The sequence below is a fragment of the Gopherus flavomarginatus genome, chromosome 7 (assembly GCF_025201925.1).
Source record: "Gopherus flavomarginatus isolate rGopFla2 chromosome 7, rGopFla2.mat.asm, whole genome shotgun sequence".
In the NCBI taxonomy this organism is placed as follows: domain Eukaryota; kingdom Metazoa; phylum Chordata; order Testudines; family Testudinidae; genus Gopherus; species Gopherus flavomarginatus.
Genome location: NC_066623.1, coordinates 79,221,867 through 79,244,333, shown reverse-complemented (window position 1 = coordinate 79,244,333; position 22,467 = coordinate 79,221,867). Strand labels below are relative to the sequence as shown.

The following is a 22,467-nucleotide window of genomic DNA, read 5'->3' as shown; positions in this document are numbered from 1 at the left end:
TATTAAAAACTGCTGCTCTTACTAGCTAGGGTGACCTCATGTGCAGTACGTTGCCACTCTTGAAATATTTTGCTGTGTGTAACCATCCCAAATTGATCAAAATAAACATGGCCATGCCAGAGGTCATCTTCTCTTCTATGTGATGACGTACCCTGGTCTCACCAAGGAAGTTTTGTGAGCTAGCTTCTTTTTATATTTAAAAGTGATTCCTCCTATCACATCCATCTTGTAACCATTGCCTGAGTGCTTCTGGTGTTCCCCAAGTCCTACAGCATGTATCCACCAAGATAGCCAGTCATCTTCTCTAAAAGACTCGCTGACATGTGGGATGCTCCATGATATTTGGCCCACTACTGCTACCATCTTCACCTCCAAAAATAGCCTAAAATACTAGTCTCTTGTCATAGTGCACTACATCCCTTGAGGCTCTCTTCATATTTTCAAGGTGGGAAACAGACACAAGCTGTTATGTGCAGTGCCTTTTCCTCCATCCAGCAGGGACACTCAGACTCAACAGTGCTCATTGTCCATCCAAAAAGGCAAGATCACTTAGGCAGCCAACCAAGTATTATATCATATGCTTCCATATTAGTATGCATCCACTTAATGGCAATCTACTAAGCCTGCATTTCTGCAGCTTACTTACAGAATGTCATGTGCGACTGTGTCAAAAGCCTTGCTAAAGTCCAGGTATATTATGTCCATCACATTCCCTCTATCCACCAAAGCAGTTACCTTGTCAAAGTAGCCCCAGACACTTGAAAATCCCCCCATTGTAATGCTTCTGGAGCACTGCAATTTTGGATCTTATTCTTGAAAAGCTAGCTAGCTCTGCAGGTCCTTCTCAGCTCTCTCCTTCACCCTTAGGCACACCTGTACAAGAAGCACACAGATCTCCCTAGCCAATGATGTGCATATCTGCCACCTGCTGGTTACCCACCACTGCAGCCTCCTCTTTCCCCTGTGCTGAGGGGGCAGGTGGAGGAGGAACCACTGGACTCACCTTCACATTACTCCTGCCTTCCCCACCAGGCCACCACACCCTGCATGTGAGGAGGTGCCTGCTGCAGCTACTTTTGTCCCAGCAATGGAGGAGGTGGGGAATCATTGCTACCCGATGTCCCACTTGGGGGGCGTGGGCGGGCGTGGAGCAACAGTCACCTTCTTCACTTGGCCATTCCCTTTTCGGAGCTTCCTACATACCTTCCCCTTGTGCTCCTCAGGAATCTTAGGGCTCACTTGCCTCCCAGCTGCTGCATCTAACTCCTACCACTTTACATCCTTCCTGCCCATCTTCCCCGTGATCCCAGCTTTGCTGCCCACCTGTTTTCCCCACCCATTCTGAATACTCAAAACCAATAGATCCAGGAGGGAAAGGGTTAAGGTGGCTGGAGCACGCTCCCCTCCTCCTGTAGGATAATGGGGCCCCTTCCTTTTCCCTGGAGTAGGTTTCTTGACGTCAAGCCCATGAATATTGTACGAAGCTTCAGGACTGTAAGTGCAGCGAATCCTCCTCGGGCAGAGAAAGCCAGGGGTGGGGGTGGAAGCCATTGCAGCAGCTTTGGGGAAGGAAGGAAGGAAGGAAGGAGGGAGATCTCTCGCAGAGAAGAGGCTTTAGGCTGCCTGCGTGTGGCACAGGGGATTGCTGCAAAGGGGGAAGCTTCACGCTGTGCTCTCCAGAGGTGCCTCTGGGGCATGTGACAGCCACACAAGGCACCGGAGCGGGAGGAGAGGAAGCCTGCTTCGAAGCACTCATCCCCATCCCTAAAAGAAGAGCCCAGCCCCTTAGCCAGCATGTCTGCAAAGGAGAGGCAAAAAGGCAAAGTGACCAAGGACAGCGTCACTCTATTGCCCTGCTTTTATTTTGTGGAGGTGAGTGAAGAACCTGAGCTTGTGTCCTTTCAGCTTTAGCATAAGGCAGATCGTTAGAGGCATTTTAGGACAACTTTGTTCTCTGAAAGCATGCTTCTTTCACTGGCGTCTGCTCCGGTTAGTGCCTTCCTCATTGCCTAGGCGAATATGTAGAGACTAGCACTACAGAGAGCTGTACACGCTGGTCTATTTGTGTATTGTGCATGTGAGAGTATGGCAGTGTGTCTCATTCCCCTATGAGTGTGTGTTGTGTCAGCCTGTGTCTGTGTTCTGGGTCTGATTCGTATGTGGCTGTGGATTTCAGCAGGGGTAAAATTAAGCTTTGCCTGTAATATATTTGCATGGAGTTCACGTCTGGTTCTGAAAATGGGTCTACATCAGCTGAGCTGTAATCCACGGTGGGGCGGGGGGGGGAGGGATGTTCTTTACATCTCGAGAAAGAGGGAGTTCATTTTGATAATCTTTCAGAACCATTTCATGTAAAATATGTAGGTGATGCTTTGCATAATAAAATCAGTACCAGATATCCATCAGTATTCTGAAGAGCCGGTTTGAGATTAAACTCTTCCTTTCAAAATACAGAGTGGTGCTTTTATGGGAATTATTTCTGAGAGTGTCATTTTGCAAATGGACTGGCAGCTAAATGAAACTATGTCACAGACATAGGGTCCTCTTAACAGGAAGACATGTTTCAGAGAGGAGGTTATATGCAAACAGGCATTGCATGTATTATGTCCAGGAAAGAAAAGTCATGCCGTAGAAGGAATGTTTAAAAAATGAATATAGTTTAAAGTTTTTAATAATCAGTATTGTGTTTTTATCAGGCCCAGTAACATGCCTGGACAGTAAGAGTCAGCTAGGTAATGACACGCGCTTTGTATTTTGAAACAGTGAAAGTTTCTCAGTAGATTTTGTAATGAAAGATTGAAACATATCGTGGCTCCTCTGTTGATGTCAGGTGAAGTTACACTTCCACAGGCACTCACTGCTCCAGAACTGGTGTATTGCTTAGAGGATTTTAGCCTCTTTTCACAGCACTCCATTCACTAGTAAGTACAAGAGTAAACATGGTTTCAGCTTCAGGAAATGAGTTTGTCATTTCTGTGTTTGTTAACCGAATAGTAAGCGAACACAGCTTGCAGCTGCCCTAACAGTAGGGCAGTTACTGAGTCACTCCACCTCTGTGCCTTAGTTTCCCCATCTGTAACACAAGGATGGTGGTACTTGCCTCATGGAGGTGTGCTGATGATAATGCACTGAAAGAACTTTGAATGTTAAAAACAGGAGGTCTATGTAAGAGCTAAATATAATTTTTAGCCTGAATGGTGACATTAAAAATCTTGCTTAAATATACAGGGAGATAGGAGGATACAGTGTGAGAGGGGCTTGTAAGTGGTAGCAGGCTGTCTCTCTTCCACCTAAGTTCCCTATTAGTTGCCTAGGACAAGGGAGATGAAGCATATTAAAAATAATATTGGACAGGTGCAATGGTGGGGCACCTCCTGCTGATCATCTCAGGAATTAGCTTTCCAGCCTCCAATGTCCCACTGCTGCTTGGCTCCCATGTGCCTCCTGGACACCAGATGACCCTTCCTTTCTCTGGGAGCTGCCCCCAGGCAGTACTCCCACAGTTCCTGTGGGTCTCCCCACTCAGGGGAACCTCCACCCACTATACCCACCTCAGTATTTGGCTACTGCCAGTCACCATCAAGCTTCCCCTCACTGGGGCAGACTGCAGCATCTCAGCCATTCATAATAGGTAAGGGTGGGGTTGGACCAGCTGCCTTGGCACCTGTGGGCTGCCCTCTGCACCCCCAGTACCCAATTAGCCTTAGACTAGGCCACAGCCTAGGGTTTTCCAGGCCAGAGCTCCCCAGCTCCCTTGACCTTCCCCTAGCACTGCTCCCCTCCCAGGTACCTTCTCAACTCCCTAGCAGCAAGGCCCTTCTCCCTCTACGTACAGAGAGAAAGTATCTGTGCCCCTGGCTCAAAGCCTTTTTATAGGGGCCGGCTGTGGTCTGTTTGAGTGTGGCTCCCAGCTGTGCCTACTTCCCCAGTCAGCATGGGAGCTGCTTGCCAAAGCCACAGCTCTCTGCTGGACTGTTCTAAGCCCCTCAGGGCAGGAGCGGGTGACTACCCCACTACAATGGGATACTTTTCAGAGAATGTTAGATACTAAAGTAACAGACGTCTTATTATTGTAGAAACGAACCCATTGATGGAAGGCTCCTTCTGGGCCACAATTCCTCTGGTATTCTTGTCCGAGGAAAGAGGTCATGGGTAGAAAAGCCACACAGATGGGGGCCTCTCTACCATCCTCACACTGGAGCAGAGGGATCTATGCTATCTGAGGCCATCCTATCACTGAGAAGGGCTTAGGGGGCAGACAAGGGAAGAAGCCACTTCTATATTGATGCATATCTAGTAACCAGTGCCCCCCATTGCACATGCACACATAGAGAGTAGCAGCCGCTCTATGGTTTGCCCCCACATTGTGGTGGGATGATTTTTTTGAAAGTAGCACATAGCCCAGGAACAGTGGTCACACTTAAAATCAGTTTTGCCTGGGATAACATTACCTCAGGATTTAGTATAGACTCAAGGAGCTCAGTCTATTTAGCTTAACAAAGAGAAGGCGACTTGATCACAGTCTATAAATGCCAACATGGGGAATACTCATTTGACAGTGGGCTCTTCAAACTAGCAGATGAAGGTATAACACAATCCAATGGCTGGAAGTTGAAGCTAGAGACAAATTCAGACTGGAAATAAGCTGTACATTTTTAATGGTGAGAGTAATTAACCATTAGAACAATTTAGCAATTAGTCATCACTGGCAATTTTAAAATCAGGACTGGATGTTTTTCTAAAAGATCTGTTCTAGGAATTATTTTGTAGAAGTTCCTTGCCCTGTGCTATACAAGACATCAGAGTAGATATTCACAATGGTCTCTTCTGGCCTTGGAATCTATTTACAGTATTCCTTAGAAACTCCCTGTACTTTGTATAGTGATTATTGCAAACCACACTAAAGAGGCTGCAGATCTTATGACTAAGTCTGGAGATAACGGTCCAGTTCCCAGTTCTACTGCACACTCTTTGTAAGACTTTGGGTAAATCACTTAATCTCCTTGAATCTCAGTTCCCCAGCTGCAAAGTGGGGATACCCCTTCTTCCAGTCTTTGTCTGTCTTTTCTATTTAGGCTGCAATTCTCTGGGGCAAGACATGTTTTTCATTATATGTCTATACAACACCTAGCACAATGGGGCTCTGACCTCAGTTGAGGCCTCTAGTGTAGGCACTACTATAATACAAATAATAATCTATCCACTGACCTAGAGAAAACAGCTACTGCTGATGGTTATCCAAGACAACAGATACGTTTTTAAGTATGACCATTGTGCTTGGGTTTTATGTAGGATTAGAAAATTTCACCCATTGTGCACAGACACTTTGGGAAATGCTGTCAGGTGACAAACTGCATTACTGCAGAATGTCACATGTCCTTAATAGTTAGGATTTCTTTGTTGTAGTTGTTTTTAAACTCATTATTAAATTCCATTTTCTATTGATCCACCTCCATTGGGCCAAAGCAGGACTCTCTCTCCCCTTCTTATGCACATTCCATTAGTGTCAGTGGGAGTTGCATATGTTTATAGAGAAGAGAGGAGACCCCACACTACTTTGCTTGTTTGTAGCAAAGGACAAGGCAAACAGATTTTGTATGTATTTCTGTGCACCAGCCTCATTAGTGGTGGGCCGCAGGAATACGCCCAGCTTGGGGATTGAGTTTAATAGTCACTGTAGAAAAGCAAGGGAATCTTGCATGCTATGTTATTGCTGTTGTAGAGGCAGAGTGTAGAGGTTTTTAGCATATCCATGTTGTTATGCAGAAATTGGCTTTCTGTGTACCAGATGAAGTGGGCTTCAGCCCTCATCTGTTGTAAGGAAAGTTGTCAGGATACAGACCCTTACAAGTAGACAGGAGAACTAAAAATGATCCTTCCACCTTGCCCATGTCTAGCACCTGGGAGCACTGAGGATATTGACATTTAGATTTGAATTTTATGGTTGGCCCCAGTCCGTATATTGTTCAAAACCAAAGCTCCAAGTCTGAACAGATACAATATTTAGGGAAATTTGGATCCAAATCCAGAGATTCAAACTTTGCAGCTGGGGCCCAACTCCAGTTCCCCTAAAGGTTTAGGGATGAAGCTATTGTCCTCCTCTTCTATTTCTCTCCTTTTCTCCTGCAGCCATGACAGGTATATTTGATGAGACAGTAGGCCAAATTCTGCTTTCAGTTACACTTGTGTAAATCAAGAGTAAATCCAGTAGACTTAATTTACAACTGTGAAAAAGTGGACTGAGTCCAGAGTATACAGTATTCAAATTATAAAATTGTTATAGTCGGCCCTCCCCCTTCCAACTCTTCTTCTGTTCAGTTTCTAGTGGTAAGACATATAACTATGATTTATCCACATATACCCAGCTCTAATCTGACCCCTGAGACTGTGGTCCTGGAACTTTATAATACAGGATAACATTGATATTAATGAAACAACCACCTGACAGTCCCTGCGGTGGCATTAGCAGGAGGAGGAAAATGGCTTAAACATTTTTGAATTGTGATTGGTTAAAGAACATGAGACTGGCTCACCTCTCATATAGCTGTGTTTAAATCAGGAATAGCTCTATTGAAGTCAATAGAGTTACCAGTGTAAGGAACAAGAGAGGCCTGCCCTGTGAAGTTAACTGGCATTAGTACACAATGTGGATGTGTTTTGCATACCATAGGCAACATCATCATCCAAATAAGTGTAAACATGAATATAGGAGACCAGATTTAACTAGCCACCTCTGAAATGTACACAATTTGGGCTTTTCCAAATGTAGCAAAAAGGTTTTAATTCAGTAGGTGAATGATGAAAAATGGGCTTTTTCAATCTCTCCCCTCTATACATCTGGCCTTTTTGTATATTTCCTTCCCATTCCATTCTGCCCTACCCTCAGGTCAGGCTTACCCTCCCCCCAGCCCGTTCTTAGTTGCTAGTCCCAAGTCACTGCTCCTTGTGGCTAACAACAATTAGTTTCATTTTGTACTTTGAGAAAGAGACATGAGGAGCTGCTTTCTCACCTGTGCAATTAAATAACGAAATGTCAATCAGAAAATACTGGAGGATCAGGGCCGCAGGGAGAAGGCAGATCTATCACTGACAATATCAGCAACATAATGGGAAACTGTAGACAGGCATTATTTCTCCAAACACTGGAGGAAAGGGAGGGACCTAGAAAAGTATCCAGGGAACAGGAGAAAATGGAAAACCAAAATCATACAATATAGAACTATCCATAATACATAAGCCGGGAAGGAAAAGAGGCCTTGTGGTCACTGATGTAACCTAAACATGCATGGCACTTTACAGAGCAAATTCAAACAAACAAACAAACAGATTTTCTGCCTTCCAAAGGATTTAACCTGCAAACTCTCACTATGAGGAGCAGTACTTACTATCCTGAAGTCAAGTACTACGCAGCGGAACGAGCACTATTATGGCCAGTAGTATCTGTTTGCAGAATTGAGCCCTAAAATGAGACAAAAACAAGCAGAGACTACAATTAAGGGAGGGGATGAGGAAGTGGTAGAGAGAAGAAGAGGACAATGAATCCAATCCTGCAGACGCTTACTGCGAGGCATAGTATTTACTACCATGATGCCAACAAGACTACTCATGTTAGTAACCGATACTCCTGATTAGAAGGATTCGTAACCTTGGACCAAATATGATTATATAGTAACATAGCAAGCTAGGCTGCATTTCTACTGATAGTTCCAATCTAAAAAAAAAATTGCGGGCCTGATTCTGATCTCATATACAGCAGTGTCAATCAGTAGCAACTCAAGAAAACACAGTGAAGTTACATTCAACATAAAAACAATGTGAGATCAGATCAGGCTCTATCTAGCTTAATTTATTAGAGCTACAGGGCCACATTGTCCTCTCACTTACACCAATTTTACATTAGTGGCTTCAGTGGAGTTATTTCTGATTTACAGAGATGTAGATAAATAGAGAAGCAGGCCCATGGGTTAGAAGCTGTAGAAGTGAGGAGAAGGAAATCTACAGACATACAGAAAAGAATTAGAGCAGCAGGCATGATGGATGTGGCCTAGACTAAAAAACTAGGGAAGCAGAAAACCTACAGAAAAATTAATGAAACTTTATTAAACACAGCATAAAACATTTCATGACTTTTTGCAGTTTTCACTATTTGTGAAATAGAACCTTGATGGATTAGTATGTATCTCATAAAAATGTTTAAAACATATTTAAACATTATTTTAAAATGACCCTATTATAATGACAGTAAGAGTCTTATGCTTTGCAGAAGCACATATCACATGATCTGATCTGGAGATGTGGATCACTACTCACCTGACGTGCATATTAATCAGTGCACTTCCACACAAACTGCACTGTGTTATTTTTGAATTATGTTTGTACATTTCACAGTTGTATAGAATACGTGAATAATCTGAGCCTCTTTTTTAAAAACTAAGGAAGAGAGGACTACTCATGGAAGCTCAATTTGCATCTGTTTAAATAGAAGTATATGTCTATAGTGAAAGATCTACCAGCATCAGGAAAATATTAAGAATTGAAATATTGGCAGGGCCAGTGCAACCATTTAGGCGGACTAGGCGGTTGCCTAGGGCGCCAAGATTTGAGGGCGCCAAAAAGCGCCCCCCCCAATTTTTTTTAAATGGTTGATTAGCCGCTGCTGCTGGGACAGAGAGGGAGTCTGAGCATCCCTAAAAACTTAAATGCAGTGAAAAAGCATCTTTAATTTTAAAAATGAAAAATAAAATAAAATAAAATTAACAATTAAAAAGCAACCTGAAACATTGATGAGCTGCACACAATCATTTTGATGATTTGATCCCATGAAGGGAATTTCCACTTTCATTACAATAAAGATCATATGTCTAGCCCTTTACCTTGTGAAGATAGCAGCATCAGTTTACTATTCCTAAGCCAATCATGTGAGCAACTGTGAGGGGTGAAATGGACAAGCACCTGGGCCATGCAGTAGCAGGAAGCTGGGGAAGGGCATCCTAATGACTCACTCTCCTCACACACATACCTTTTTATGTGAAAGGTGTCAGCTCAATCTGGTGTGTATCTGAAAGAAGCTCTAAGCACCTCTGAAATCTTTTGGCTGGCCCTGAAGTGTGGTCATGGTGCACAGGAGTCAGTTTTGTTTGGGGGAATTATGTTCAAGACCTTGCCAAAGCATGCTAAGGAGAGCTCTGCTTATTAATACTTTTATCACATTCAGAGGTAGGGTGACCAGATGTCTTGATTTTACAGGGACAGTCTTGATTTTGGGGTCTTTTCCTTATATAGGCTCCTATTACCCTCTACCCCCATTCCTGATTTTTCACTTGCTGTCTGATCTCCCTGTTCAGAGGCCAGGACAGAGGTGTCTGCTGCTCAGTCAGGCAGCTGCCCCCAAGAGTTGAGCCTGCTCTGGCAATTGCTACCTATTTATCACTCCTTGTGCATCACCCCCTGCACCACTAGAAGTGCATGGTGGATGCACTTGTATGTCTGCGTTCCACATCACCATCCTGCCAGCCTCTCCAGCAGCTCATCAGAAGGAGAGAAGGTGGGAATATTGTGCCCTAAGCACATTTGCAGTGTTGCTCTTGGGGCCCACCCCAAAGACCCTCCTAAGCTGTGGAGCAGACAACAAAAAATATATATAATTGTGTGCAGTCTCTTTTAAGAAAGTTCCCCCTCAGAAACACATGATTTAAAATATTACTCAATTCCAGAAAAGGGGACCATGTTCTTTTAACTCTAGCCCAGATTTCCACATTGAAATCCTGAGGCTAAGCAGCATCGTGGCAGATTCCATGACTCACTCCCTTCCTGTGCTCAGCACCAGTCCCTATGCCTCTCGAGGTCCTCGTTCAGCAAAGCATTTAAGCATGTGCTTAGCCTTAATCCCTCTTCAGCATAGAAGTCTCACTGAAGTCAATGGTATTTAAGCACATATATTGCTAAATCAGGGCCTTAGTAAAGAGTCTGCAGCAGAGCCCAAAGATCTGAAGTGCAGCACAAAAGCACAGTATTTGGGTCTGAAAAAAAAAATTCTGAAATACCTTCACAGGAAGCTGTAAGCGATGGAGAAAGAGGCACAGTGCAGTACTGAAGTTGCCTCACTTCACTGCTACAGCAGGAACAAGTGAGGAGGAGACCAAAAGCTGATAATACTTCTGTTCTTCTTCTACATACCATGTGTTTAGAATAGCTGGCAATAAACCCACATGGAAAAATAGTAAAGGAACACTTGTTTTCATCTTTAATTGACTATATTTTAAAAAGTATGATCCTGCTCCCATTAAGAGCCAATCTTGCAATAAAATCCATGTGGGTGGATCCCTGAGCTCACATGAAATAATGTTGCATGGTCAGGGCCTAACTCAGTAATAAAACTTCCGCTGGTTTTAAATGGGAGTAGAATCACCAGTAATTTGTGACAGCTGCAGCTCTTATATCAGTCAGAGGTCATGTGTCTTCTCCCATCCACCCTCCGCCCCAACGAGGCATTCTCAGTTTGGGAGGAGACATCCCTATGTATGATTTAAAATGACAGCTTATAATCAAAGCTGTCATTGTTAATGTATTCTGAGGAATGGATACTGCTCTCACTGTGTGAGTTCAGAATCAGGCCCCATATCTGCAAGCAAGCACTCATGCATACAAGTATTAAAGACGGTTGTTACATTGTATTCACAGGGTATTTTAAAAAGTATACAACATATCTGCCTTCACTGTGTGTCATTCACAATGGGCATAAAACAATAACTAACAAATAAAACCCCACAAATCTTGAGACACCAAATGTAAATACTGTACTAGAATCAACACACATACAGTCTGCAATGTTTTCATAGACATCCTTTTTTTCATCTCAGGTTGTGTAATGTTTTTAACATACATATTCAGGTATATTTAGAAGTATAGTAGAAACCTAGGGTGAAATCATGGCCCCACTGAGGCCAGTGGGAGTTTTGCCATTGAGTTCAATGGAGCCAAGATTTCAGCTCTAGTCTTCACAATAAAATCACACGGCACATCATTCATAAATGATTGGGGTGGAGGGGAGAATATTGTATTTCATTTTCATCCTAGGGAGAAGAATGAAAAAGGAATCAGACATGAAAGATGCTACTCACTTTGCTTATTGCATCACTGGAAGGCACTTGGACACCAGGGTGATGTCTCCCTATTGGAACTTGATAGGATAAAAGAGGATTGCCCTCCTCCAACTCCGTCCTCCTGTATTCCATAAAGCACAAACTGCAACCTCATTACAGCTAGGCATGTGGAACACTGTGATCACTACTACTGACTAGTTTGTTTGTTACCCAGTCTACCCAAATCCCCCCTGGTTTGCTTATTTGTCTGTCTCACCCATCTGTTATGTCTTGTCATTTAGATTATAAACTCACCAGCGCTGTGGCCATCTGTCTGTTCTGTGTTTGTACAGCACCTAGCACAATGGGGTTCTGGTTCATGACTGGGGCTCCTAGACCTGTGATAAATACAAATAACTAAATATTTTCAGAGCCTAGCACATTGTTGTGGCCTCTCGTGATGCTGCAATATATGGTATTAAATAAATTAATAAACAGCATTGTCCTTTGGCCTAATCAGTTAGCCAGCATTCAGGGCCTTGCTGGATTGGTCCTACTAGTCAGATATTTCTTTGGTGCAAACTTGTTTCTTTGTGTAGAATGTACCCACAGTCCTGTTTCCCTGATCACAGTAGGAAGGAAAAACAGGAGGCAGAGGAGGCAGTTTCTTTGCTCATAATTTCAAAGCCTGTCTTTTCCAGCCTGTACTCTGCACAAAGGAAAGCTCTCTGCTGGCTTCCTCCTAGGGCAATGCTCACATGGTTCCTCTTGCTATCTGCTCACTTTCCCATTCTTTTCACACACTCAGGGCAGGTTTACACTTAAAACTCTGCAGTAGCACAGCTGTAGCACTTCAGTGAAGCTATTACTATGCTGATGGCAGAGCTTCTCCCATCAGTGTAGTTAATCCGTGTCCATGAAAAGTGGTAGCCATGTCAATGGGAGAAGCTCTCCTATCAACATAGCGTTCTCTGCACCAGGGGTTAGGTCAGTATAACTGCATGGCTCAGGGATGTGGATTTTTTACATCCCTAAGAAATTTATACCGATGTAAGTTTATATGTAAACCTGGCCTCAGATAGCTGCAATCAAATCAGTGCCCCAGCCCCTGCATTTGCAGTCAGGCTACAGGCAAACCCCTCCGGCCACATGGCTCAGCTTTTACTCAGGCATTGTCTTTGATGGTTTCTTCTGTGAAATGAAGAGGCTAACTGCTCCCTCATTTAGCCTCGACAGAAGGCAGCTAACACATCCACCAACTTCATAGCCTATAGATCTAAGACATGCCTGCCGGCAGCCACACACACGCTCCAGCACAACAACAATATAATAAATAAGATAATATCAAATACTTTACAATCATGAAGAGAGTCATAGGTTATAAATAACAGGTGTAGAGTACAGCATGTTATGAAGAAGCACAAAGATTGCTTAGATGCATCATACAAAGTATTATCGATACATAGAGGATCAACTTTCTGCTGGGGTCTGTGCAGCTACTGCACTGAAGCCAATGGAGCTGTGCCCCTTTACACCAGCTGAGCCCACAGGGTTTACTATTTCATGCAGGTGAAGATCAGTGTGAAGTCTTTGCTAGGTGAGTTGTTGTAAAGACATGAACCAGAGTTGACCATCAGGGTGTTTAGTTTTTTAGTCAGGGAATTTATGATTTTTGTGTTCCCTGAGAATCAGCAAAATACTGCCATACTGGGGGAACCAGACTGCATTTTCTTTGGCAGAATAAAAGGCTTTTCCAACTGGGAATAAGTTTTTTATTTGTGTTGTTCCTTTTGTTTAAGAAAACATATTTTGGTCCTAAAGGTCTTGACAGTGTCATTTTATGAAATGGTCAATATTTGCTTGCTAGTGACTCAGAGCAAACATCACTTGCAGAGAAAATGAGGCTTTGATTTGGAAAATTCTCCAAGGGGAAGGTTAACCTTGCTTTTTTTTTTCTGAGGGCTGGACAGCATGGGTTATCATCTGGCAATGCTTCAGTTCTGTCACTTTGTTGATGTTTGGCCTCAGTGACTGAGAAGTTGTAACTTTCAGGATTGCAGCAAGGTGTGCATCAGATAGTTGTGTTTGGTATTTTGACTTGTTTATATTCATTGTGGAAAAAAGTGATACTGCCTCCATGGCTGACTGCCTGGCAACTAATGATGCTCCCTCCATGGTTGACTCTGCCCAGCAACTAGTGATGGTATCGCTGTCCCTCTCCCCCAGCCAATGGGAGCTGTGGGGGGGCGGTGCCTGCAGCCAACATTGCTGTCAGCATGTGTCTCTCCTCCATCGGCTGCAGTGGGGAGGTTCTGAGCAGGGCTGGCGCTACCATTTAGGCAGCCTAGGCAATCGCCTAGGGCGCCAGAATAATTGGTGGGCACTGTTTTGCCGGAGGGGGTAGCAGGTGGCTCCGGTGGAGCTGCCGCAGTTGTGCCTGCGGACGGTCGGCTGCTCGCGCAGCTCCGGTGGACCGCCTGCAGGCACGACTGCGGCAGCTCCACCGGAGCCGCGGAGCACCAGACCTTCCGCAGGCACCACTGCGGCAGCTCCACCGGAGCCGCGGGACCAGCGCGCAGGGCGGCGAAATTGCCGTGCGCCTAGGGAGCTCAAACTCCTAGCGCCGGTCCTGGTTCTGAGGCCACACATGGCCCACAGGCTGGGACTTTGAGACCCCTGCTCTAAATCATTAATGAACATGTTGATTAGTACCAGATCCAGGACCGATCCCTGTGGGACTAGACATTCCCCACCCCAGTTTGACGCAAACCATTGATAACTACTCTTTGAGTATGGCCACAGTACAGAGTTGCTGGTGCCTGGCTTTCCCCCGTCCCATGCACTCAAAACAATGTATGAGTTCAAAAATCTCTTGGAGGGGCTTCCACCAGATCTGGGACCCCTTCTGCAAGGTTTGGGTCTTGCTAATTAGAGCTCCTTTTCTTTGACTACACCATGCAACACAAAGGTGCATTTGGTCTTTATTCTTCTCCTGAAAATATTTGTATATATGTTAATCTCTTGTTAAGCTTTTTGGGGAATGGCATTATAGGGCTAGGTCCCCTGCAATATAAATAATAATCATCATAGTAATGAATAATACAACTCTTTGGCTTAAGAAAGCCTCTAAACTAGAGTGGGGAGAGGATGTTGTTTCTTTTTCATGAAAATCTGACAAAAAATGGGCAACATTTTAAGTTTTGTAACCAGCTCTTTTCCTAACTGGGCTGATTATGATCCTGATACAATGTCCTTTGAAACCAATTGGAACTTTCCATTGATTTCACTAGGTTTGGATCAGATATTCTATTTTCAGGGATAAATTATAATCCAGAGCGGAGGTTAAAAGTCAGAAATTTCTTAATCGACTGAGCATGTCAGAATATGAAGACTCTTTAGCCTAGGTCTTTGGGTTTACTTTTTTGATTTCAATTAGAAATAAGAAAAATAATTTCTATTTTGTAATTAAAACAATGCACATTATTACCATCTAATTATGTCTGACTTGTTCAGGGTGTGAAAAGCTAATGTCTCTAATTACACTGCTAATGCTACCCTAAGCAGAATACTCAATAAATATTCATATTTTTGAACAGCCAGTTAGAATTATTTAGAATACTGAACAAATACTTATATTGTCTTTGCCTTTTTGAAGATGCATTTTATATTTAGGTTGATAAAAAAGATATGAGAACAAGACATCCTATGGGACCTGACATACTTTTATAGACAGTTTGCAATATACTGTATTTGTTAGTATTGCTGAGGAAGTATCATAGGGGTTATTAGGCCTTTAAAGTTATTGTTTTCTTTTGGGGGGTGGGGGCAGCTTTAGGAAGTGCGGGGCCCAATTCAAACATTCTCGGCGGGGCCCTGGCAGGGATGACTAAAAAAAAAAAAGTGTAAAGAAAAAGCCTTTTATTTCTTCCATGTATTATTTACTTTCCATAACTATATAAATAATACAATTATATATTATGTACATTGCATCATATATGCTGTTGATTGCTTATTAATGACCACCATTTCACATGTGTGGGTCCCTGCCACTCCCTGCGGGTGTGCACATGTGTGGGTCCCTGCCACTCCCTGCGGGTGTGCACATGTGTGGGTCCCAGCTGCTCCCTGCCCCCCTCATTGAAGCAGGTGTGCAGGGTTACTGACCTGGGAGCTACAGGGCAGCAGTGGACATGAGGCTGGTTGGAGGCAGGGCAGGGGCTGACTGGAGGTAGGGTCTAGCTGCAGGCAGGACACGGGATGCAGAGCTGGCTGCAGGCAGGGGGGGCAGGGCTGGTGCAGGCAGGGCAGGGGGTGCAGCAGAGGCAGCTGGTGCCCCCGCCCTTTAAGTAGCCTCCAAGGCTCCCGCTATCCCAGGGCTCTGGGGGTTATTTAAAGGGCCTGGGGCTCCCCTGCTTCTACCCCCCCCCCGGACCTTTTAAATAGCCGCGGTAGCCCTGGAGAATACATGGGGGCGGGGGGGCTCCGGTGGCTATTTAAAGGACGGGGTGGCAGAGGCAGATGGAGCCCCGGCCCTTTAAATAGCCTCCGGAGCCCCCTGCTATCCCAGGGCTTTGGGGGCTATTTAAAGGGCCCAGAGCTCCAGCCAGGAGAGCAGGGCTGCAGGGTAGGGCTTGCACTCCGGCTGGGGTTCCAGCCGTGGCCGCGGAGCGGCTTGCCATGCTCCGGCTCCGGCTGGGAGAGCGGGGTTGCGGGGTGGCTTGCCACGCTCCGGCCGGGGCTCCTGCCGGGAGAGCAGGGTTGCGGGGCAGCCGCGCTCCCACCGGCGCTTTGATCAGGGGAGCAGGGCCATGGAAGACCCTGGAGCAGACCGCAGCCGGGGTAAGTAAAAAATATTTAAAAAGCGCTTAAGGCGCGGGGCCCTCTTAGGCGCAGGGCCTGATTCCGGGGAATCGGCTGAATCGGCCTAAAGCCGGCCCTGGGTGGGGGTGGTTTTGTTCCAAAAGAATATGGTAATCCTAAAAGTGAAAACACAATGGAGTCCTATCTTTTGTTGGGATTCCTAAGCATCACCGTTAAATGTGGGTGTTTCCTGGATTTTGTAATTAGCAATAATAAAACTGCAGTTAGCATATGCAGAATGCCGATCCCTTGGAAAATGTTCTGTATGTACATTAACTCATTATACTACATCACTATATAAAATATTACATATTTAATAATAGCTGAATCTCACTATATAAATGCAATTATATAAGTAGGAAACAGTCAGATAGGAAATAAGGACTTGTGGGTAACATACTGCCCTAAAACTCAAGAAATCTGAGTCTACTCCAGTGTGACCTGGAGCAAATCACATAATCTCTTTGTGCCTCAGCTCCCCATCTGCAAGAGGTAGGATAATTATTCCTTTGCCTACCTTGTTGATTTAGCTCTTGGAGGCCACTGTCTCTAATTATGTGATTTGTACAGCACCTAGCACAATGCAGCCCTGATCTTGGTTGATGCCCCTAGATACCACTGTAATGCAAATTAAATAATGATTTTGGTGTCAGATTTTACAATTGCCTAAACAATGATGTGTGGTGTCAGTGAAATCACAGTGTGTGTGGGCATAGGTGTTGGTATTTAGCCCCAATGGATTGGTGCAGAGCTGCAGTGGCCCGGTGGAGCTAAGGTAGGATTGTGCCACTCTCCCTCTCTGAGTTTTCCAGTGGTTGGGGACAACATGTACGCTGTACCATTCCATTGAATGGACCTCTCCCAACCTCCCCCAAGCTGAGGCACAAAAAGACTATGTGATTTGCTCCAGGTCACACAGGAGTGGATCCTACCTGCACAGCTCTTGGTGAGTGCGTTGAGGAGGATAAGGGGATACATAAGCCTTCCTCCTCCCACCGCATCTGGAGATATTTGTGCACCCAGAAGCAGTCTGAATAATCCCCTGAGCACAGGGACTGTGACTGTTCCTTACAGCTGCTAGGGGAGAAAACAGAGTGAAAGCTCCTTGTTCCTGAATATCCATGCAATCATACTGAGTTACTACAAATGCAGGCTGCCACTGAAAACAAAGGGAGCTCTCTGGAGTGCCCAGTGTGAGATGAGAATTAAACAATTCATCTAACTAAAAAACTGCTACTTCCAATGATGGGATAAATAACAAAATTCAATCTGGATGCATTTATTCTTTATTTAAGTAAATCTAATGGATTTCTTGTGTTATTTTCAAGACACTCTTGGGAATCCCACTCTTCCTCAGGATGTCAATTCACATTCCTTTCCTATGCAATCACAATCAGCCTAAAAAATGAAATTACAACACAATCAGCGCGACCACTGAGAACAAGATATTCCTTAGACTACCTTCAGCGCATTTTTCATAGCAATATTTTTGAAGACAAGCTAAACTCTGCAGCTCTTTGTACTGTGTAGCACTTCAAAGCAAAGCTGCTATTTTCAAAAATCAAGCCGCATTATAAACCCTGTTTCAGTGGAGTCCAGCTAACAACCACCCTACACCTAAAATTACATTTTCTTTTTTAAAAACCTGGACTAAAAAACACATTTTAAAGTTTGGAAATGGCCAATTAATGGATCCAGCCAGTTTCCCACTGCCCTTTACAAACATTATCATTCATTATCTTGTCACCTGACATACCTTGTACTCCCAGTCTTCACTCCATATTACTATAGAATGGAAATAAGTAGAATGTATCATTTTGATTTTATCTGTTTTTATGAAATGTGCAAGGAAGATTTCAAAAGCAGCATAATCCAGTGGAACATTAAGTTCTGAAGGAAAACTGTACATTTTCTCAGTGTGATGTGTTGGCATAGAAGACTATTTCCTGCAAGGGAAATAGAATAATTCATGTTTGGTGTTATGAAATATCTTCACTTTATGATGCTGTAGGTATATGCAAGTCTATGTGGACCTTGTAAGTTTGTATTTTTAGCTATATTAAGAAGTGGAGAAAAAGCAAACGCAACAGCCATCTTCAAAATAAGAAGGAAGAGTAATGCTAGCAATTACTGTTCCATCAGTCATATTTACCTTCACTGTCTCAGGATATATCAGCTCCCTGTGTCAGCCAGGTTCATTACATCCCAAGGGGTTTCAGCCTAAGGGAGGGCAGGCAGCGTGCTTCTGCTGTGGCCCTTCTCACTGGGTGATGCTGGGTAAATGCAGATTTAAGTTCTATTCAGCACTCAGTGAGGACCTCATCAATGGAAACTGACAAACAAGGGGATGCACTGCAGTAAGTCATCATAAGCTGCTGTGCCCCAGCCAAGCTGTGTCCCTCACCCACCACTGGACACTTTGTGGACTGTACTGGCCCTTTCATGCACCCTCGTGGAAAGGTGCTTTTGCCTGCTTGTCATTCCCACAGCTTCCCTGGTACACTGTCTGCCAAAGAGGGCCCTCTGATATAACCGGTGCTTTCAGAAGCTCATGGAGAGCCTGGGTGAAGTTTCCCCCTTAAGTCTAACTTTTGTCATTAATGAATTAATGGAACTAATCTCTAAAGAATAAAATCACTAAACATCTAGATAAAGGAACCATGACCCATAATCATCTGTGTTTTCTACAGGAGTAAATCCTGCCAGGCAAAGTTAATTGTTTTTTTTTAATAGAAAAAAGCCTTCACCCATAATGAATAGGTGAAGGCAATTCTCTCTCTCTCTGTGTATATATAAAAGAAAAGCATTGGATACAATTTCTCACTAAATCTTCCTTAGAAATTGAACTCAAATTGACTGGGGTATATACACTGTCATGTGAATTGAAAACTCTTTGAAGTACCCTAAACAAAAGGCAATGATAAACAGCAAATCATTGAGTAGGATAAAAAGTGGATGTTGGTGTACTTCTGGAGCAAATGTAAAGTCTGGTCTGATTGAACAGCTTATAAAACGTATGTAAAAGAACAAGGGTGTTTTAAACTTTTGATGACTACATCATTCAGGCAAGAAACAGAAACAATACCATGTGATTTAGCTGCACAATCATTCACTATAAATAGCAGACAGTCAGACTTCATTAACAACCCATATGTTGGCATATATTAGTATAATCTTTTTGACAAACAATTATAAATAGGAAATGAGGCCCCAATCCTGTAACGAGTTGACCACTGCACCTGTATGTAGTAATCCTTGGGGGTCCACACATGTGAAGAGATCATCCTGAATTCCCTATGTTGCAGGGTTGGAGCCTACTTTTGAAAAATCAGAGTCTGTTCAGGAATGTCTCGCAGATGAAAAGGCTAAATTGTTTGGGAAATAAGATTCCAACAAATAGTTTGACCAGCTCAATTGACTAAGGCAGTGGTGGGAAACCTGTGACCCGCTAGTGAGCCACAAGACAGTTTGTTTACATTGACTGTTCACAGGCATGGCCACCACAGCTCCCGGTGACCACGGTTCGCCGTTCCCGGCCAATGGGCACTGCGAGAAGTGGCGTGGGCTGCAGGTTATTGCTTTTGCAAAAATATTATAGGGTCATTTGAATGTTTAGCTTTATTATTACAAAGAAATAACAATGAATTGTTTTTCCTTCCTTCCTTCCCAGTTGCCCATACTGGCATCTTCTGTTGTTAGTCTCTATTTTCTTGAACTTACTGATGTCTTCAAGCCAGTTCACTCTGGATTCAGCTGTTATGACAGGAGTCTGAGTATGCCATACATTGAACCTACACAAGAGGCTGTTCCCTTCCTGATGTTGCTTAGTTTGACTTTTGCTGGACCTGCAATCACGGTAAGTTATGGGAATGTTCACCTGCCTCCCCTTAAAAAAGATTTAGGAGCAGATCTTCAGTTGTTGTAAAGCAACATGGCTCCATTGACCTCACTGAATTACATGAGCTGATGATCTGATTGTTAGGTTTTAATATGCAATTTTTATCTTTCTATAACAAGTGTTAATAGGGCCCCCAAACTTTACAACAGAAAAAGTGGTTTTTTTTTAAAATCTCTTATTGACTTTTAATAGGGTTTAGGGTCCCCAAGTCACTTGGGCAATTTTGAAAATTCTACCCATTAATCCGTAGTAGTACAGTTATGAAATAAGAATAAAACATTCACTGTATTGAAATTAACAATGGAATCTCTCTCTCTCTCTCTCTCACACACACACACACACACGAAATGTTAAAGTATCTTAAAAGGCTGAGAGTAAATAAAGTTTCCTTCTTAACTGTTTATATTGAGATGCCGATCGGAATGCATAGTCAGGCAAAGGCTATCATGGAGGACACTCTTAAATGCAAATTAATTTTGTTCTCTTTTACTCAGAGTTCAAATACCTTTTCACTTGTGCTAGCATTTTTGTCAAGTAAATATTTCTGTGGTTACAGAGCCAGAGCCAAATTTTGCTCTGAGTTACTGTCAAGCAATCTGCAATTCCAAGTGAATACTCACTGTAGTTGTCTGGGTATAAAGACAACAAAATGGAGCCCAGTACATTTGTGTGTAGGCTGGGAACAGCAGAAAGTTTGGGGAAAAAAAACAAACAACCTTAACACTGTCTTAAAATGACTCCTAGTAGCACACCAGTCAATTATGGTTGAGATTCACCCCTTATTGAGCAACTTGATTTTGTGCAGAGAACAAAGATGGGTGGGAGGGATAGAATTCACCTTTTACCACCTGGGATGAAAAGTAGGCTGTGTAAGGTTGTTCATTCAGTGCATTTCCCAGCCTCCTCCACAGTGGTTTTTGACCATTCATTTGCACAAACTGAGATCCTGCTGACTACCCACTGGCCAATCAAACAACTCCTTAACACTGGCCTAATTAAAACTAGCATAAAGATAATTCCATCTGTAGCCCACAGGAGAGACTGTGGAGTTCCACCCAGGCCCTCCTTGCTATGGGCATGAACGTTAGAGGGCGTGCATGGATCTTCTGTCCCTTTGTGAACATCACCCTATATAAATCACTGTTCTATATATTATACTGAATGAAATAGTGTTTGCACAGGACCTTTCATAGTCTTGTTAATGAGCGAGATCACTAGAGCAGGATTTTTTTGGCAAATGGAGATGCCAGGTTACACTCAGCAGTGGCTCACATGCAGTTTTAGATATAACAGCCAGGTTTCTTCAGTGATCTAATATTGATCATGACTCTGTGGTTATTTATTATTCTTTCCAAAACTGCTCTGGAGTATCTAACTTGTAAGCTATAGGACGGGCAAGAAAGAAATTAGTTCAATGGCTCATCCAAAGGGAGAACAAATTGTTAACAGAACAGAATCTTCCAAATACAGCACTTAAATATCAGTGTATGAGCAATTCAACCCCTTTTGTATAGTAAATGAAATAAAATGTCTGATCTTTACTAGTATAATAACCCTGCTGGAATTACGATGTGAAGCTAAAATGAAATGTAAAGACTTTATTTTTATGTACACTTAGAGTGCTATCTATACTGCTTTACTGGGGCACTCATTTGCTCATTTAACTATGCACTTAGATACCACAACGCTATAGCTACCTCTGGTACACAAGGACAGGCAGGCCAACTGACAAATTCATCCCTATTCCTAACTGCATTGAGTTTAACCAGGGATTAATTCATTCCTTTGTGCTTTATCAGAGAATCTAAAATTGTGAAAACTCTAAAATGCGACCCTACATATATAGAAATGCAGAGAAGGGGTGAAATCCTGCCCCCATTGAAGTCAATGCCCAATCTCCCATGGAGTTCAGTGAAGGCAGGATTTCACCCTATGAGTTTTTAAACAGAGATATGGCACTCTGGTTAACATCTGTGTCACTACTTCTGTTCAGATATCCTGCCTTTTTGAATGTGCAACTCAATGAATGGCACATTTCCTTGAAAGTGGCCTTTGGGCCCTGTATATGCACTGGGAGAACTTTGCTAAGTACAACCATGTTCATAAACTGGTTGGAAGCTCACCAACATTCTTTATCATACTTAAACAGCTGCTCCTCTCTTGCCCATAGTCTCTTCCATCTCACCGAAGAATTCCTCCTCAGGATCATTCACGTCAGTGCATACCTAATTTCAGTATTGCCAGCCCAAGCATTTCAAAATCATGAGTGGAACCCCAAAAGTCTTGTGATTGACTTAAAAATCATGAGGGCTTTTTTTTAAATGGTTTCTTTTTATAGGTCTCATGTAAATAATATGGTTTCAGCAGCAGGGGCTTTAAGAAAATATGAAATATCATGGCACTTGTGATAAAAACAAGAGATTGGCAATGTTGCTGTTTATGTGGCCATCTTGGGCTTATTCACTGCTGCCTAAACTGGATCCAGAAAGTTTGCCCCTGGAAAACAGATTGGCTGAGTAACTACATTGTTTTTTCATTTTAATTCTGTCAGAATGGATTTTCACACTGGCATCTACAGGGAACAACTGCAGGAGTCATACTGAAGTCATACAGGCTCAAGGACTATGA

At 43.3% G+C, this 22,467-nt stretch overlaps 1 protein-coding gene across 1 annotated transcript in view; it reads left to right on the top strand.

Moving 5' to 3' along the window:
* Positions 1–1,245: 1,245 nt before the first annotated feature.
* The window catches only part of PLPPR4 (phospholipid phosphatase related 4), a 50,027-nt gene continuing 28,805 nt past the window's right edge, over positions 1,246–22,467 (top strand). The window contains exons 1-2 of the mRNA XM_050960945.1: positions 1,246–1,872; positions 19,612–19,797. Coding sequence (XP_050816902.1) covers positions 1,795–1,872; positions 19,612–19,797 — 264 coding nt within the window. The 5' untranslated portion in view covers positions 1,246–1,794. The remainder of the gene's footprint in view (positions 1,873–19,611; positions 19,798–22,467) is intronic.